General features: G+C 35.5%; 1 protein-coding gene across 20 annotated transcripts in view; it reads right to left on the bottom strand.

Moving 5' to 3' along the window:
- The window catches only part of DLG1 (discs large MAGUK scaffold protein 1), a 276,922-nt gene that overhangs the window by 30,180 nt on the left and 226,310 nt on the right, over positions 1–20,432 (bottom strand). For 9 of the 20 annotated variants that reach the window (XM_008009612.3, XM_038003103.2, XM_038003104.2 and 6 more), the window contains 4 exons: positions 18,632–18,746; positions 13,014–13,190; positions 8,098–8,164; positions 2,794–2,893 (listed from right to left, as the gene is read on the bottom strand). In XM_008009612.3, coding sequence (XP_008007803.1) covers positions 2,794–2,893; positions 8,098–8,164; positions 13,014–13,190; positions 18,632–18,746 — 459 coding nt within the window. Of the gene's footprint in view, positions 1–2,039; positions 2,074–2,793; positions 2,894–8,097; positions 8,165–13,013; positions 13,191–18,631; positions 18,747–20,432 lie in introns of all 20 variants that reach the window. The other 11 variants (XM_008009616.3, XM_038003109.2, XM_038003101.2 and 8 more) reach the window with 2 other exon arrangements.

Raw genomic sequence — 20,432 nt, 5'->3', positions numbered from 1 at the left:
TTTTTCTTGATATTCTAGTGTTATTCTGTGTCTCTTCAATAGGTGGGGTTCCCTGGAGTAACTTAACCTCTGCTTGGGGTTCTTTGAGTTTTGTTCCAGTAAGGCCCGATGACTACCTATATTAAGTTGCATTTATTTTCTTATATTAAAGTCTCTCAAGATTTTGCTTAGTTTATGCCCTATATTCTTAACTTTAGAATATAAGCAACTGAGGCCTCACGTAATGTCCTTGAACACATCCTTCTTCCCAGTATTTACTACTATATAATCATGGGCACCTTGTCAACTGCCTTATGTCATCTATTTTATGTGATAACCTCCATCATATCCAGTTTTAGAATTTTACTGATATTTTTCTGTCTTCTCCAACATTTTCTGAATAAAATCTTGATCTGATGATCAAGTTACCAGGTGAATAAATTCTTTTAATTCCTGTGAGATGAAGCACAGAAATCTATTATTCAAGGGATCTTAGGTCACTCTCCAGAAAATAAAATATTTTTCTGAATAATGTTGTCTGATAATCAGTTACTATTTTTCATATTATTTCTCTTCCAAAGTCCCAATCTTCAATTAGAACCAGAGATACAGGGTCAAGGTATAATTATCATCTATTGTAACATCAATATGGGAACCAAATTCTTCATTTAGTTTCTTTTTCTAAGAGTTTCCTATGTCTCTGTTCACTTAACAGATAAGAAAAATCTATGGGTCCATTTGTTGATCCATACCACCTCTAAAGTATGTTATCTCAAAACAAATTCGATTGCACACATCAACTGTGGCAGTATCTTCCAGGTTTAGAGGTTTTCATGGATAATTTTCCCCAAACGTAAGAGATTAAACAATGCGTGCCACTACTGATAGGAAATCTGTGGTCCTTACTAAACCCTATAAAGGCACCTGCAGAAATAACAAAGTGTGTCTAACAGAAAGAGTTGTACGTAAACACACTGTCCTCAATCTAATACAAACTTAAATCACTACGGTTGAAATAAAAGTACCTACAGTTTAGATTAAAATTCCAGTATAAACTTAGCATAAATCAGAAAAATGCCTCATGTAAAATTTAATGCTTATTAATGTAGGTCTTAGAAAGTTAGAAGATATTGGCTATATGCTTAATGATCAATGAGTTAACAAAGAAGTTTCAAAATGTTTAATAATATAAATAGAAAGAACCATTTAGAAAACATGAGATTAAAAGATTACTTCTATGAGTCACTGTAACCTCAAGTTACTCAGTAATGTTTGGTAAATTTTCATAGCTAAGCAATTTGAAAACACGCGCAAATTAAAAATTTTATTTGCTAAAATGGCTTCTTGCTTCATTCATTCATTCCAACATTTATTGAATGACTTCTACAAACTAGAACCTGTGTGAAGCTTTACATGAAGATTAAATAACTAGCTAGAAAATTAAACAAGAACAGCAGCAACAAAAACCAAAAACAAAGGCAACATCTTAGCTAAGAAAAACAAAATAGTTCTTATACTCTGGTGGTAACTTACAACTTTCTCAAAAAAAAAAAAAAAGAGATACACAACTTATCCCCTCAATAAACTGCTACTTGCATAGTATTCTATTGTGTTTTATGTTTTTATATTATAGCAATGCTTTTCTAACACATAATCAAAATAATTTTAGATTATTTTAACAGAAAAAAAGGGGGAACATAAAACTCCAAGGAAGCATATTTCTACATTCTAATAATGAGGGTACACTTAACAAAATCTTAAAAATTTTTAAATTTTAAAAGTTCCTAGCAAAAGTAACTGTCATAAAAATTACAAAAAGGAAAATATAGTTATGAGCATTTTTCAAATGACATGTGAAAAACAAAAATAAAAACAAAAAGTTATGTATTACAGAGATAAAAGTCCCAAGCATGTGATAAACATGCAAATTCTAAAAGCAATCTAAATCATACACCTCCTTATGCCAGAAAGGCACTACCATGAATCTCCAAACGTATCTGAATAAGGTAGGTCTGTAGACGGAGGTTAAAAAATAACTTGGGAGTATTTTGATCACTTACTCAGGCCTTTTGATCCCATGTCGTCAGGGATCTCCTGTAGAGGGTAGTCCCCAGAGAGCAAGCAATAAAAAGATAATCAAAGAAAATAGTTGTCAGTAATGCATGAAATTGGTGCTACAGTAGGAGACAGTTCCAAGACCATTACAGGTACATCTATCTTACAGAGCATTTTTACAGATTTCTAGAACTTTGAAATGAGCTAGCTGCTAACTGTAATCTACCAAAAGAATGAAAGTCCTAGCAGGAAGGCTGATTCAGGGCGAGAAGCAAAATTTTAGACCATTTCTTGCTATTTTAAAAGTAAAATCCAGATGGTCTACATATAATGAAGAAATAGGATAAAATGGAATGATTCCAGAGAATCCAGTATCAAAGACTTGCAATGTTATACCTAGAAATCAACAGGTAGCTTCTCATGTATTCATGTTCTTCCTCTAAAATATTCTTTGAATGTATGAATGTGAAGTGTTTTTCATAAAAATCTTTCCTTCAAATAATTGCATTGATTTATACATATTTATATGTTCAAATTATAAACATATAACTGGAAAATAATATTTGCTTTAAGAATTCCTAAGGTGCCAGAAAAAGTTAAGATAGGCATACAAATTAATTTATATCTGTTAAGTTGCCCTTGAAGACAATTAGCAACCTGCTGCAGCTCTTGAAACTGTCTCCATGGTAACAACCAACTGCAGGGCAGTAGGTCCCTCTCCATTTTATTTTCAGTTGACCACTGGATCCACATACTTACGGTCAGCATCACTTGTTTCCTGCTCACTCTGGTCCTTGTTCTTGTAGAAGGGGAATTTTCGGGAAAAGAGGTTCTTTTTACGCTTGTCATTGAATGACTGCTGAAGAAGAGAAGGAGGGGCAAAACAAAGGGATGTCTACTGTCTGTGTGTACAAAGGCCCAGCCTAGCAGCTCTGTGGAAGCTGACTCCTATGACCACAGTGTGCAGTTTGTATATGATTTTTACTTTAATCTCATGTAAAGTGAATTTCTACTTTTGAATAAATTCTAACATTTTGCAACTGAAAATACTTAAGAATTTCAAAGAGCGTAGTTCATTTATACCTAAAAATAAAAATGCTACTTGACAAAAAAAGGCAAATCAGTTACTACTACAGTACAAACGAAGCTAACATTTGTTTATACTAATCTACATTTTTCCAGAAAAATTTCCAAGTATTATGTGCTCTACAGCAAAAGATATTTAATGCTACTTTGCTGCTCAATTACGTTTTATTCATTAGGAAGTAATCTTCGTTTTATTTTGGCCTGATCATAGTTATTCCTTTATCTCTTTTTTTGGGCTATGATGAGCTAACAGAAAAGTCATTGTTTAAAAAGTAAACCAAAATGATTATGAGAAAGTTGCTAATGCTGAATATTTAAAAACAAACAACTTTTTTTTTTGGAAGGGGATAAAAGGTAACTAAATGCTCATGAGCCAGAAAATGGGAAGAAAACTAAAAGGCCCATCAAGCACACAGAGTCCAGCAAGAGATTTATCAATGCCATCTCTAGCCAAGCAAGAAGAGTCAGAAGTCTCCTGACCAACGTGAATGCTATCAGTACTGACTTATTTATTCTTAAGTTCTACTCTACTTATTTAAAAAAGTATACATAAATAACATAGAACCACATCCAATCATTGGCACCACGTCCTTCACAGAGAATAAAAAGTCTGGTGTCCACCAAAGCCACAAGGCAATTAAGATTCTAACAGTTTATATGTAATTGTAATGTGGGAGTTGAGCAATTGATCTGATGTCTCTTATTGCACATATGTTGGAAATAAGTTTTTCCTTGAATATCCCATTTGTACATTCATATATTTAAGAGTATGTGGCACAAGAATGATGAGGCTATCAAAGAGAAATGGCTTCATTTGTTATTTCTCTGTCATAGGCGTTCATGTTTGGAAGGAAACAGGTTTACCTACCAGTAACACTAAGAATTATTAGTTTTTGGAGGGGGAAGAGAAAAATATAAAGAATAGAATTTTTTTGTTCTGATCTTTATGAGTTTATACACATTTTAAGATGCTGCATTTTTCATTATTTTGAAGCGTATTGACATGAACAGCGTGTTTTTAGCACGTCCTTATTTTACGCATGCGATGCCAGGTGATTAGGGTGAAGTAGCCAGGTGCGGTGGCTCACATCTGTAATCCCAGCACTTTGGTAGGCCAAGGCAGGAGGACTGCTTGAGGCCAGGAGTTCAAAACCAGCCTAGGCAACATGGCGAAATCCCATCTCAACAACAACAAAAAAATTAGCTGGGAGTGGGGGTGTGCGACTGTAGTCTCAGCTACTTAGAAGACTGAGGCAGGAGGATCGCTTGAACCCAGGAGTTTGAGGCTACAATGAGCTATGATCACACCATTGCATTCCAACCTGGGTGACAGAGTGAGAACTTTTCTTCAAATAAAAAAAAAAAAAAAAAAAAAAAAAAAAAAAGTGAAGTGGATTAAAGTGACTTTTAGCTCAAATTCTATGACTTGAGAAGACTTATTCTGATAAAGATCTTTATAGAAACAAGGTTAAACTTTCATTTTTACCTTTTCATATAATTAATTCAGGATTAATAAGTTCACAGTTCATTAGCCAAGCAGACTGTCTTGAAATCAATCTTAAAGTTTGAAGGCTCTGAGGAACTAGATAAAAAAGAACTCTAAGTAGAAGTTAAAAATTCAATCAACAGAAAAAGTATTGTGGGGAAATCTGGGCTTGTAACTATTTTATGAACTGTCAAGTAGCATTATTTGAATAAAAATCTTTGTTCAAATCCAAATTTTAGAAAGGAGAAAGAGGAGAAAGTGTTTTAGCAGAAAAAATTATGGTAATCTAATTTAGGGAAAAACTAAATCTTTTCGTTCATAAGACTCAATGGTTTTGAATTTAGCAATAATTTTTATATCTGATACAACTGATGTGTTTTTTATAAAAGTGTATTCATCCCTCTTACTGCATCTATAGTGGTCAGAGTCAGTTTCACAGCAAACCACCAAAAGAAACATGAAGTTTAAAATGTCTGATTCTTATTATCTTTGCGGTTAGCCAAAATGAGATATCATAAAGATATCATAATATAGGATAGAGAGAAATGCTTGTTAGTTAAGAAATGTATTAATTGTATCACATTTAATATCCTCCTGGTGAAGAACTTATTAAAGGTGAAAAAAATAGCACAAGCAACCAAGACAAAAATGTGTAGGGAAAACACAAAACTGAAGACTTGCTACCTCCAGTTTCTCTGTATTTTCAATCAAAAGTGCTACATTTAATACTTACTGTCATTAACGCTGTATTGTAAGAGAGACAGTGTAATATAAGAATTGATAAAATATCATAAATTCATGATACATATATTAAATATCTAAATACATAATTTCCACATGTAGTATTTCAAAATAGCCAAATGAATGTTAGACATGTTAGTGAGAAACTAAAATGTTGTAAGTCTGTAGTAAAAATAAAGTCCAGAATCACTAGAACTATGTAAGGAAAGGAGGAGGAGGAGGAGGAGGAGGAGGAAATGGTATTATAGAAAGAAATGCAGTTCTGATCAATGGCAAGCGTATTTTTACCCCACTCAGTATCATGCATAGTTTTGGTGCTGTGTTAGAACACAGTGACTCTGTATAAAGTTGGTTACAGTCAACAAACAAGACTAAGATTTAAACACGTCGTTAATTCAGTTAACTTCTTACAGTATGAAAGAAAAGTTACAACATGCAACCTTTTTCAATTTATTGATGGTATATTGTACTAAATCATTTTAAAAGATATACATAAAACAAGCGCAAAAAAATTCACATTTTTCAAATCCTGAGCATTTACCTGGGATTTTTCCTCTAATACAAATTTCTATTTTAATATTACTTCAGGTCACACTATACAATTTGGTATTTTTCTGAAAGCTACAAGTAAATTTTAAAGGAATTTACCATTTCTAAAAAACTGAATGTAACATACAATTTTCTCAGATTTAACTTCTTGAACCAAAGATATTTCTCATCTTTTAAATTTTAAAGCTTTAAGTCTGAGTGCTTAGTGATACCAGAGATGTTCAGAGAGTAAATTTATTTGCTAAGTTAACATTCCACATTCATTTCAAATATTATCAAAATTTTTATTAAAAAATTTTGTTTAGTATCCAAAAAAAAAAAAAAACCCCAAACATAAAACATTGCTATAAATGGTATTTACATAACATGTATTCAGTTTGGTCTCCAGGCTTACTGCTAGAATATTCCACTGCAGTGAGTTCAGGATTATTAACAATTACATCCATAATATGGGATGAAGCCTGTACCCTTTCTCATCTACTGACAGCCCAAATATTTAGATGCAAGCAGACTTAAAGTGAAGGAAAAATAAATACACTTCTAAAATATATTATGAAAGAAGGGATCTATTTCTTTCCTTTTTTTTTTTTTTGAGACAGGGTCTCACTGTGTCACCCAGGCTGGAGAGCAGTGGCATGATCATGGCTCACTACAGCCTGGACGTCCTGGGCTTAAGCAATCCTTCCACTTCAGTCACGGGAGCAGCTGGGGCTACAGGTACAAGCCTTCACGCCTGGCTAATTTTTTACATTATTTTTTTTCAGAGATTGGGTCTCGCTATGTTGCCCAGGCTGGTACTGAACTCCTGGGCTCAAATGATCCTCCCACCCTGGACTCCTAAAGTGCTGGGTTACAGGAGTAAGCCGCCATGCCTAGCCTTGATATATTTTTTTTTTCTTTTTTTTTTGACAGGATCTCCCTCTGCTGCCCAGGCTGGAGTGCAGAGGCACAATTATGGCTCATTGCAGCTTTGACCTCTGGTGCTCAAGCAATTATCCTGCCTCAGCCTCCCAAATAGCTGGGACTATAGGCATATGCCACCAAGCCTGGCTAATGGATATTTTCTTGATCATCTACAAACTTCTCCTCATGACTAGCACTTTGTTTCTGCCAAATAAAATTTCATATTGATTCCAACATTTAAAACATAGATTCTCTTAAGAAATTAAAGCAGGAAAAATGTGGGGAAAGAACAAAAAAATTTCCAAAAATTTGCTTGCAACAACTTGTAAACTTAAGATTATGACTTAGCATTTCTGAAATGCCTATTTTCTTAGCAGGGTCATTATTAAATTATCTGCCATGATTAACACTAGTAACACAAATTTCTTTTTCTTTTTTGAGACAGAGTCTCACTCTGTCGCCCAGGCTAGAGCGCAGTGGTGCGATCTTGGCTCAATGCAAGCTCTGCCTCCCGGATTCAAGTGATTCTTGTGACTCAGCCTCCAGAGTAGCTGGGATTACAGATGCCCGCCACGACGCCCCGCTAATTTTTGTATTTTTGGCTTTGCCATGTTGGCCAGGTTGGTCTCGAACTCCTAACCTCAGGTGATCTGCCTGACTTGGCCTCCCAAAGTGCTGGGATTATAGGTGTGAGCCACCATGCCCGGCCTAGTAACACAAATTTCTTTTTGAGACGGAGTCTTGCTCTGTCGCCCAGGCTGGAGTGCAGTGGCCGAATCTCAGCTCACTGCAAGCTTCGCCTCCCAGGTTTACGCCATTCTCCTGCCTCAGCCTCCTGAGTAGCTGGGACTACAGGTGCCCGCCACCTCGCCTGGCTAGTTTTTTGTATTTTTTTAGTAGAGATGGGGTTTCATCATGTTAGCCAGGATGGTCTCGATCTCCTGACCTCATGATCCGCCCGTCTCGGCCTCCCAAAGTGCTGGGATTACAGGCTTGAGCCACCACGCCCGGCCACAAATTTCTAATTGGAAGTTGAATGAAGGTCAAATACATTTCATTTATAAAAATAAGCTTGACCAAAAATATGTCGTTAATAATATACTGAATGATAGTTTTGATAATTTGGAAGGGTCTGTGAAATGGTTGCTTTAATTTAACAAATGCTTACTTAAGTATCTACCATTGTAAAGCACCATGGCAAGAACTGATCATGATTGATTCCTATAGCAAAATCCTTTTTATTTTAACAATGTAGCTCAAACAGGAATTATGAAAATGTAGAGATTTCAAATACTCACCCCTTTATCTCTCGTTTTAGAATTGAATTTCACTGTTTTTAATCGGGCTCGTTCTTTCTTCTCAACTCTGTCAAAGTAGAGAATGTTATTTTTTTTAAGTAAAACAAACACATCTAGGGGTCTTACTAGAAATAACCAGAATTGATATCTTTATAATGGGCATTTTTATACTGTAAAACCTTTAGGAGCCATCTAGGTTTGCATTCTCAAATTAGAATTGCTGAAAAATGAAACAAAGGGCTCATTTTATTATGAAACAAAACCTGATGCTATGACCTATCAATACACAGTACATAGGTATAGGAGTATCAATACACAGTACAGACGTGTATACTTTTATACATATACTCAGTTACAAAATTATATGAAAGTATGCGGCACCATTTCTGAGTTTAACAATTTTCCAAGTTTTGTTTATTTTTAAGTATTAGCTTAGCATGAAGCACATATGCTAAAAATTAAGCTTGAGAAAGAGAAAGCAAATGTGGCAAAACGTTAAAAATTGGTGACAGTGGGACAAGGATATGTGGATGTTCATTGTATATTGCCTTTTTTTGTACTCACTTTTCTATAGCTCTGAAACTTTTAATAATAAAAAGGTTGGATATTTAAAAATTAAGCTTAATTCTAATGATATGTGTGTGTGTGTGTGTGTGTGTGTGTATGTAAATATATAAATAACCAGTCACAGTTATTAAAGTAAGAGTTTTGAAGTACTTTTGGAAAGATACATAAGAACTGTTAAATCTTTACCCCTATGGAGGTGAAATGGGTGTTGTGAGAGAGAGCCTACAAAGCTTTCACATCTTTTGAATTCTGAACTTTACCTATTCAAAATAAGCAAGCAAATAAAACTACAATGAGACAAATTTTTATGTAGATTATAACACTAATGTAAATCTTGTACAATTTCATGTAAATTAAGCTTTCATAAATTTTCCAATTTCAACACAGCAATTATGTTAGTGTATAACAGAAAAGCCTACCAAAACAAGCCTATGAATAAATGCATTTTATTTTTTCCTTATTATCTCTCTATTTAGTCTTACTATGGGTACAGCAGGACCTTAGCATTCATGAATTTAAGTTGTAAATTTAAGTCCAGGCGTGGTGGCTCATGCCTGCAATCGCAGCACTTTGGGAGGCTGAGGTGGGCAGATCACAAGGTGAGGAGTTCAAGACCAGCCTGGCCACCATGGTGAAACCCTGTCTCTACTAAAAATACAAAAATTAGCCAGGCACCATGGTGGGTGTCTGTAATCCCAGCTACTTGGGAGGCTGAGGCAGGAGGATCAGTTGAATCCAGGAAGTGGAGGTTGCAGTGAGCCAAGATTGCGCGCCACTGCATTCTAGCCTGGGCGACACAGCAAGACTCCGTCCCCACCACAAACAAAAAAAATTAAAACTCATGATTTTTACTATTCAAGAACAATTCTGAGGCTACATGACCTGAATAATTTATAATCTTGCCTAAGTACTTATTAACAGCACCACAAAACTAGCATTTAGCGGGTGAGCATTTACAACTCAACTTTGTTTTCTAATCATTATCTTCTTTAGTACACAGCTCAGCAACTTAAATTGTCTACATTTGTAAATATTATTCCTGAAAGAAAGCCAAGAATTGTAGGAATTACAATTCCTATGTTATTTTAGAAGAGGTCTAAGACAGACATAGTTCTATTTAAGAAAAGGTAAGTTCTGAATACATTCAAGAACCAAATGGCATAATTAGTTGTGGTTTCTTACTGTATTTCACGGGAGTAAGATTATATTCTGCAATGCTACTCATGAATTTGGAAATTGGCAGAGGTCTCAAGACATCTTTCTTACATTATTTCTTGCTTTAAAACACAATCTTACAGACTTTTTGTACAAAATGAAAACAGAAGTCTCTCCAACGAAGCCAACAGTGTTTATTATTGGGTGCAGGCACAGAAAGCCTTTGCAAGGTATGAGACTCCAAGAACTAAGACAATTTTTAGGATCTCTGACCTTGATATTTAAGATGTAAGATTTCTACTGACTCAACAAGGCATAGAGGAAGCATTTCCGAATTTAAAGCAGACTATGTTCTATTTCTGGAAAAAAGTTATGCTGATTGCTGCACTGCTAAAAGAGGATTTGCCATCAACTGTAAGATCTAGCCAAATAGTTGGATCATGCTAAATATATGGATATAGCCACAGCAGTTATAAGCCCCAAAATCATAATTATAAATCTTGATTATAATTTAATACTACTACTTTTAAACTTCTACAAACAGGTAAATTAATATTTAATGAGGTCTAGAAATAGTTACAAAATAGGTATAAATCTGACTAATTAATAAGAAAAGAGTAAGTTTATTACAGCATAATCTTGACTTAAAATGAATTAACTAGTAATAATAAACATTTCTTTATTATCTCTAACTATTTTTGCTGGCTATCTTACTACTTTAAAAAAAGCTCCTAAAGAACTTCTAGGCTGGGCGCGGTGGCTCAAGCCTGTAATCCCAGCACTTTGGGAGGCCGAGACGGGCGGATCATGAGGTCAGGAGATCGAGACCATCCTGGCTAACACAGTGAAATCCCGTCTCTACTAAAAAATACAAAAAACTAGCCGGGCGAGGTAGCGGGCGCCTGTAGTCCCAGCTACTCGGGAGGCTGAGGCAGGAGAACGGTGTAAACCCGGGAGGCGGAGCTTGCAGTGAGCTGAGATCTGGCCACTGCACTCCAGCCTGGGCGACAGAGCGAGACTCTGTCTCAAAAAAAAAAAAAAAAAAAGAACCTGTAGACAATGATTTGAATTAAGCAGATCTCATAAATAAGCTATCTTGGGGGAGTTCTGAAATGACATTTTAATACCCTCCCCACAAAAGTAGAGACATTCAACAGCACATCATAGGCCTTAGAAGGGGTCCTCTAAGCTGGGACTATCCTTTGCAAAGAGGGCCTGTACTTAACTACTTTTGCTATCTGCTGAGTATGCACCCATGAGTCACTAAAACGAATCAATTGCGCTGGGTGCAGTGGCTCACACCTGCCATCCCAAAGCTGTGGGAGGCTAGGGTGAGAAAATCGCTTGAGACCAGGAGTTTAACATTTGCCTGGGCAACATAGCTAGAACCCATCTCCACAAAAAAACAAAAACAAAAACAAAAAGCTAAGCTGAGTGCAGTGATGTGCGCCTGTAGTCCCAGCTACTAGCTGAGGTGGGCGACAGCTTGAGCCCAGGAGTCTGAGGTTCAGTGAGCTATGATCACATCACTGCACTCAGCCTGGGTGACAGAGCAAGACCCTGTCTCTTAACAAAATCACTCAATCTACCTACCTACCTATATATAATCATTAAAAGCAAAGAGAAAAGACCAGTGTACTGCACCAATGCACGTAATTTAAGCAAGGAAAAAGAAAAGTGAAGCGTATTACCAGATATTTCCAAAAATTTTGGCATGAAGGAAGAAATTCATGACACCAAAAACACAAAATTTAGGTCCTCTTAGCTATCTACATCAACCACGACACTTTCAGTTTTCTCTTCACTGGTATAGCTAAATGGCACATTGACTTAATATATACTTATTTTGTTTTCAGCAACTAGTAGCTTTAGATAAATTTCTACTTGGCAGCAAGCATCACTTGCTTTTTTTTTTTTTTTTGAGTCGGAGTCTTGCTCTGTTGCCCAGCCTGGATTGCAATGGTGCGATTTTGGCTCACTGCAACCTCTGCCACCTGGGTTCAAGCAATTCTCCTGCCTCAGCCTCCCAAGTAGCTGGGACTACAGGCGCCCGCCACCACACCAAGCTAATTTTTGTATTTTTAGTAGAGACAGGGTTTCACCATATTGGCCAGGCTGGTCTCTTGGCCAAGCTCGTCTTGAACTCCTGATCTTGTGATCCGCTCACCTTGGCCTCCCAAAGTGTAGGGATTACAGGTGTGAGCCGTTGTGTTTGGCCCATATTTTCTAGTTATGTCAATGGTTATAAATCCATTTGAATAAAATTAAATGGCTGTGAAACACAATATAAAAAACAGCATAAAATCATTTTAGTAAAAGAAATTTATTTTTTCAGTTGTTCTGGTGATTATTTTTAAATATGTGTGTGTGTATATATATATACACACACACACATACACACACACACATATTTTTAGACAGAGTCTCGCTCTGTCTCCCAGGCTGCAGTACAGTGGTGCAATCTCAGGTCACTGCAACCTTGGCCTCCCGAGTTCAAGCAATTCTCCTGCCTAAGCCTCCTGAGTAGCTGGGACTACAGGCATGCGCCTCCATGCCCAGGTAATTTTTGTATTTTTAGTAGAGACAGGGTTTTACCACGTTGGTGAGGCTCATCTTGACTCCTGACCTCAAGTGATCTACCTGCCTCAGCCTCCCAAAGTGCTGGGATTACAGGCATGAGCCACTGTACCTGGCCTAATTGTATATATTTAAGTTGCACAACTTAATGATTTTATGTGTGTATACACACACACACACAAACACTGTGAAATAATCACTACAGTCAACCTAATTAACACATCCATTACCTCACCTGGTTACCTTTTTTTTGGGTGGTGAGAACACTTAGGACCGACCCTCTTAGCAAATTTCAAGTACAGTACTATTACCTATAGTCGCCATGCTTATATATCAGAGGTCCAGAACTCACTCATCTTGTATCATGGAAACTTTGTATCTCCTCACTTCCCCATCCTCCTAATCCCTGGTAACCACCATTCTTCTCTGGATGACTTTGACTACTTTAGATTTCACATAAAAATGTGATCATACAATTTTTGTCTTTCTGTGTCTGGCTTTTTTCAATGAGCACAATGCACTCCAGGACCATCCATGTTGTCAAAAATTAAAAGAAATTTAAAAGAACATCAATTATTTATGTTGCCCCACATTCAAGTGGTAAGAAACAGACATACCTGCGTTTACTGGGAATCACTCCAACCTCATCACTCTCACCGTCTGGTGTAACTTGCCTGGCTTGCCACCATTCATCATCAGAAGCATTAATAACATGGAGGATATCTCCAAATTTGAAGTTCAGTCCCTGACTGGGAAGGCCACTGTCTTTAGTCTTGTCATAATCAAAAAGGGCTCTAGAGTCAGAAGAAAAAAAGTCCATAATTACTTGTTATAATGATATTAATCAACTTTTCATGGGGTTCTGACAGTATATTTAATTTGGATAATTAAATATATCATAGTAGGCCAAATAACACCCAGTTCAATTCTGCACTACATATAAGATGAGACAAAAAAGAAATAGTAAAATCAACTTGTTATGAAAATACTATATTGTATTATCTGTGTCTTTCAATATCACAAGAAAAATTCTAAAAACACTCTTGGGCCGGGCGCGGTGACTCACGCCTGTAATCCCAGCACTTTGGGAGGCCGAGGCGGGCGGATCACAAGGTCAGGAGATCGAGACCATGGTGAAACCCCGTCTCTACTAAAAAATAGAAAAAAATTAGCCGGGCGCAGTGGCGGGCCCCTGTAGTCCCAGCTACTCGGGAGGCTGAGGTAGGAGAATGGCGTGAACCCGGGAGGCGGAGCTTGCAGTGAGCCGAGATTGCACCACTGCACTCCAGCCTGGGCGACAGAGCGAGACTCCGCCTCAAAAAAAAAAAAAAAAAAAAAAAAAAAAAAAAAAAAAACAAAAAAACAAAAACCACTCTTGGCTTGTAATCCAATGGCAAGCTATATTGAATTCTAAAATAAAGACCAATCCAGAGAGTTTGAAATTAATAAACAAAAATTATTAAGATACATTCTTCTCTTTACTTTCATTAGATACATGTAGGAAAACAAATTCCCTGATAAATTAGATTTATTAGTTGTGGACTGTAAGACTAGATCAACATAGTGATTATTCTGCCAGTTAATTACTCCTTCCATTTGTTCACAATACTAGAGTTGATAGGGTTTTCAGAGTCAGTAACAATATGAACATTAATTACAGATGACTTCATCAGCTGCCAAATATTTTGGAAAAAGTAATAATTTAATATGGTAATTGCAAAGTTAAGAATATTTTAAAATTTGATAAAAAGAAAATATTGTGTCCTACCACTTGATTATGTACAATATTTAGATAAATCAAATTCTTAAGTCCAAATAAGCTCTCTCAAGAGTGTAAGAAAGAAAGGATCACAGAAATTACATTTATAATATAGTTTATTCATTCTTTTGTTCTAATTTGGCAACTGGAAATTAGGATGAAAATCATAATCTTTTTCATACTACCCAACATTTAAGAACCTATCTCTTCTAGTAAAACTCAAGAGGGGTGGAATTACTTGACAGCTAAATAAACAAACTAGTAGTTAATGGTTTTTCAAATGAGTTCTTTCAAGTCTTTTCGTGGGGCTAAAGGTGTTAAGGAAGCAGGGGGAATCGTAAGTAGGAAGGCTCACTTAAACCCACTTTCAAACACAGAGAAGATGAGGGGACAAATAAGCATAATATAAAATAGAAAATAAAGTGCCTTAAGAGGTAGTACAAATGTCAAGACATTCAGAAAAGGAAAATATTAACTTCCTACATTATTATAAAAATTCACCTTTTGAATCACAAAATCTAACTGTATTATTGAACAACAAAGGAAAAGAAATCACCCACAATCTCTACTTATGTTAGCAGTTTAACATTCTAATATATTTGATTCATAAAAAAAGAAGCCCATGGAATACATGTGAGTTATTAATCATAAGAGTGCAATGAACATCTGTTCACCTACTATCCAACCTAAGACTACACACGAAACCTTCATCAGTAATTCACATTCACCTGCACATATTCCCTCTGTCCTGATTCCCCTGGAGCAAGAGTTCCCCACTATTAGATTTAACTATCATTCTTCATATGTTTGTTTCTTTGACTCACTCTTTTTTGGTTGGTTTGATCATATAACACGTGAGTGACTAAACAACATAATGTATGTTTTGCTTGTTTCAGAGCTTTATAAAGAGGTTACTGTAGGTAGTTTTTTGTAGCCTGTTTTTTTTTTATTTTGCTTTTCAAATTAAAAATACATTGACTAAAAAACCCCACAAGACTCAGGTGTGGTGGTGTGTGCCTGCAGTCCCAGCTACTTGTGACGCTAAGGTGTGAGGATCCCTTAAGCCCAGGAGTCCAAGACAAGCTTGGCCAACACAGCAAGACCCCATCTCAAAAAGAACCACAAGGCTTCTGATTAACTATAGCAGACTGTGTCTATTTCTTCTCCATCCTGACTCATTAAAATGACAATAAAATAAGAAAAATACAAGAGAAGAAAACAGGGGAAGAGAGATTTTAACACATTTTTGGATGATGCTAATTAAATTTAGCAGAATGAAAGAAGCTATAAATGGAGTGTCAGCAGACAGGGTTATAGAAACACGTTTTATTCCACAAGAATCCTGGAGATGGTCATAAATTAGAAGTGTACAGTAGTACCAAGGTAGGCAGGGATAAGTTACTGTACTAAAAACAGAAGGTAGAAACACTGTATGTAGCACTTACACCACCCCCACCAAAGTTCCTTTTCCCCAAACCCACAGAAGACTACAGGTTGAGTCTCCAGAGAAACTGAATTTGAGGAGCTGTATACTCTGAAACTTGGTGGAGAAGAGGAAGATGGCTGGACTGAAATGGATGAAAATGAAATTCTAGCAACTTGGTTTATACTATTGGCAGGAGACAGGGATTCTTCTCTAGAGATATTTAATTATACCAAAGAACAGAATGACGTGGGACAGCAGAGGAAATGTAAGAGCCAATTTATTCCTCCCTTTACCCCATTGTCTTCTAGTTAAATCCATTATCTTCATTTCTCTGTTCATAAGAATGGAAAACAATGAAAGGAACACTGGCTATTTAAAGAATGCCTTATATAAAACACTACAGAAAAAACCCCCAAGAAAATAGGCTAGAAAAAAGGAATACAGAGAAAGCAAAGAATACAAAAAGCAGAAGAAAATCTCAGACACATGAGATTATGTCCACAAAAGAAATGGAAGATGAGTGAGCTCCTGGAAAATAAAACAAGATATCATTCCCTCCCCCAACATTCCAAATTCTCTACTGGGGAGAAGGCAAGATAAGGTCATTTCGGACATGCTAAGACTCAAAAGGTACCTCCCACACATCTTTTCGCAGGAATTTACTGGAGGATGTGCTCTAGGAAGATTAATTAAGAAGAAAACGTGGCATCTAGGAAACGTGACATCGTAGACAGTCAAAGGGAACAGAATAATGGCAAAGGGAAGTCCCAGCTGAGAGCTATACAGCAAGTTTGCAGAGGAATTAGTCTAGACTGGAGCATAAAGATGGGAAAAACCTGAACTATCAGACCATATGTGTGACTATGTTTTCGTAATGTGAAAAGCTCTACAGTGGTTACTGGAAGATACAGAAAGATAGTTAGTAGTAAGCATATGAAAAATTGATCAAATAAAATGCAAGACAATTATTAAGCCCAGGAAAAATGAAGGAGTGCGGAAGAAAGGAGGCAGCTCATAGGGTTCCACTTGACTGAGTCATGACAGCTATTACATAGTCACATGACTCTAAATGCTATTAGTTTTATTAACAGAGATAGCTATGTTTGGGTGATGGTGATGAGACTGAATGAGTGGTTTGGTACTATGGAGAAAAGTTCTCATCTACCATGGTTTTAAGACTAACGCACAAAACTGGTAAAATAGAAGATAGCAGTATATGTATGTTATTTAGAAATATAGAGGTGAAGGCTTCATATTTAGAAGTAAGGAGGTGAAGGAAGTTTGCTAGGAAAATGGAGGATGCTTGTTCCTGGAGAATGAAACTAGGGGTTGGTGCAAGTGACAGTTATTTTTCATTATAAGTCTTTTGATAATATATGATTTTAAAAAACAGAAGCTGGGTACAGTGGCTCATGCCTGTAATCCCAGCACTTTGGGAGGCCAAGGTGGGTGAAGCCCTTGAGTTCAGGAGTTCGAGACCAGCCTGGCCAACATGGTGAAATCCTATCTCTACTAAAAACACAAAAATTAGCTGGGTGTGGTGGCACGTGCCTACAGTCCCAGCTACTTGGGGGGCTGAGGCAGGAGGATCGCTTGAACCCGGGAGGTTGAGGCTACAGTGAGCTGAGATCGTGCCACTGCACTCCAGCCTGAGTGACAAAGTGAGACCCTGTCTTAAAAAAGAAAGAAAGAAAAGAGAGCATTACTTCTCTAAAAATAATAAAAAGTGAAGATGACTCACTAAATGTACCGAAAATAAATATAACCTATTATGTCGTGATTTTTATGCCTTTGTAAATATTTAATCAAGTACAAACAAAAGGCAACACCTATTAATTATACTAAAATTAGGAAATGTAGATAAGCAAAAAAAAGAAAATGTAAAAAAGAGAGTAGAAAAATCCATGTTCTATTTTCGATGTATCTGTATATATAATATACTTTTAATAAATTTGGAACACAAGAGTTTAATGAGTATTGTTAGAATTGGCAAAGGGAGAAAAAAATCTGATGATTTAAGATTCCCACATCATTGGTAGGGTTATATGTAGCAAAGAACTTACAGCAAAAGACAAAATGAATAGAAAGAAGAAAGTGAGAAAAGTTTCCTTTCATGATGTATCAGAGTAAGATTATGTGAAGACAGTAAGTCATATCATATGTAAACAAGCACAGAGGACCTGTTTGTGTGTATAGATATACATGTGTATAGGATACAGGTTTACATATGTAACATCTCTCTCTCATCAGAAGGATAAATGAAACATATTAGGAATGGGTCCCCCAACAGAATCAGGAGGACTGAGATGATCGTTTATAAAGAATGGTTCAGATTACTTACAGTGCTAATGTTACAATAACGTATAATAAAGTCATCAGTTAGAGTTCTACCAGAAGTATACAGAATACAAATAAATTCGGATTTCTGTTTTAAGTCTTATAAGCCAACGAAATGAAAAAAAAAACAAACCCAGTTTATATACTAATATCACCTATTTATTAGACCTATGTTGCCATTTAACCTTTATATTATAGGAAAATAACATATTTGCCTTCTCCCAAGTGTTTAAAAAAATGCATGTAGAAATTTTCCGAATATGTATTATTTACTGAGGCTATTCACATTTTAAATTATAATTTACATATGCTTCCTATGCTACTATGGAAATTGCCAAGGTAATTAAATGTTACTTGAACGGAAAATATATTAGGAAAGGATATAGGTTAAATCTAAGTGTTAGATATTATATTATCAACCTTGTGGCCACTACTAACACATCAATCTGAAAACAATTTCTGGTCCACAGAATTTTTTCCTTTATCATATCATTATTACTAAAGGATAACATAACTTTCATTAAAAAAAGTATTAATTCAACAATATTCCAATTCTTGAAAGACACACTGTCAGAAAATCAATAATAAAAAACAACACTGATTTGCAATATATTTTCTTATGGTAAAACTAAATAAGTTATAGTGAAAAATACAAAACAATTTACATTCATAACTAACTAAGAGTTGCCATAATTAGAAGTAAAAAAATTTACCTGACATAGAGGGATCGCTTCTGGCTAGTTCGAAGAGAACCTGACCCTGAACTAATACTACTATTCATCATCTGCTCCCGTAAATCATGTATTTTAGCTTCAAAACGACTGTATTCTGATGGAAGAAAAAGAGAAATAAATTGATGTATTTTCAAAAAATAAGTTATTTGAAGATAACATGTTATATAGGTAAACTGTCCTATAACTGATTAAATGTGGTTAGAACCTTAAAATAGTAATATGCATAAGATTTTGCCCAACACACAAATTTCAAAAAAAAATTATTAATAACCTAAATGTACCATAATTTAGAACTGGCTGAGTTAGAATTTTCCTACATGCTCTTTTAAAGTTTACACCACATTTAGTCAATTAAATGACAATTTCCACGCAGTAGACAGCAGTAATCTTATTACTATTGAATTTAAGTGTAAATTTTAAAAATCAGGATTTATTCTAACTTTTATATTAAGGAAAAAACCTATAATAATAATTAATACACTAGATGCTTTGATTATTGACTTTTTTCCCTTGAGACGATCAGTTCATTTTACATACTTCAATATGGAACTTGTGCAGGGTCAACACTAAAGGGAAAAATATGCCTTAAACAAGTGATAAAATTTATTTTAACTCATTTTATAATTTATAAATTGTCAAAATTCAAAAGACACAAAAGCAATCTGAAGTAACATTCACAAATATTTTTATTAAAAATATTTTTATACCAAAATATGATTTTGAAAATGAACTATTTAAAGCTACATATTAAAAACCACTAAATCTATTAATAACAAAAGTTTAAGCACTTTTTCAAAAATACTGCAGTTACATGGTTATGAACACGTATCTTTTTTTCCCCTCTATTTACAACAAACAAATTGCAGACAACTAGGTCATTTCCAATTTGAGTTTCAAGCCTGTCTTACAGCAAACAACTTCTCTGGGAGTTTGTAGAGGTTAAGATGACAGAGTAAGAGTAAGCATGTTTATTGTTGAGTTACTCTTCCTTTCACCATCATCATCAACTTTATTTTATGGATAATAAGCTCAATTGAAGCAATAATTCATCAAAAAGCTTAGAAACATTTAAAGTTCCACATTAATATCTAACAAAATATTTTACTATCCTTTCAAAATTATAATAAAACACTTAAAAAAAAATAAATAGCCTTAATAGAATGTATCCATCATAATTAAATAATTATCAATCCATGGCAAGTTGTCTTTAGTACATGTAGACACAGCTAAACCACAGATTGATGAATGGAGATAATAAAAATATATCATGAGTTTATACTGGTTTTTCTAATGAAAAATTAGAACCACTGGGTTTATACTCAACCTCTTCTATGTTAGCGTTGTATCTGCTTTCTTGGATATGAGTAATTCTGGTTCTCAAGATAGTGGAGACAGCAGAACAAAAGTACCAGCATAATGACTTACTTGTTTTATCCAATATGACATTTACAACAGTGAATTACACCACCAACAGTACTACCATATGATTACCGTAAACAGTTAACTATTTCCTGTAGCTTTTAATCCTTAGGCTATAGCTAGAGATGTATGGTTGAATTATTGTTTTCTTTTTTTATTTTCAGAGACAGGGTCCTGCTCTGTTGCCCAGGCTGGACTGCAGTGGTACAATCACAGTTCACTGCAGCCTTGAGCTCCTGGGCTCAAGCAATCCTGCCTCAGCCTTCCGAGTGGCTGAGACCATAGTGCGTACCAACCTGCTTGGCTAACTTTTTAAAAATTATTTTTGGTAGAGACGGCATCTTGCTATGCTGTCCAGGCT

The sequence above is a fragment of the Chlorocebus sabaeus genome, chromosome 15 (assembly GCF_047675955.1).
Source record: "Chlorocebus sabaeus isolate Y175 chromosome 15, mChlSab1.0.hap1, whole genome shotgun sequence".
Classification (NCBI taxonomy): Eukaryota; Metazoa; Chordata; class Mammalia; order Primates; family Cercopithecidae; genus Chlorocebus; species Chlorocebus sabaeus.
Note: the sequence above shows the minus strand (reverse complement) of the source record. Positions and strands in the feature narration are given on the sequence as shown.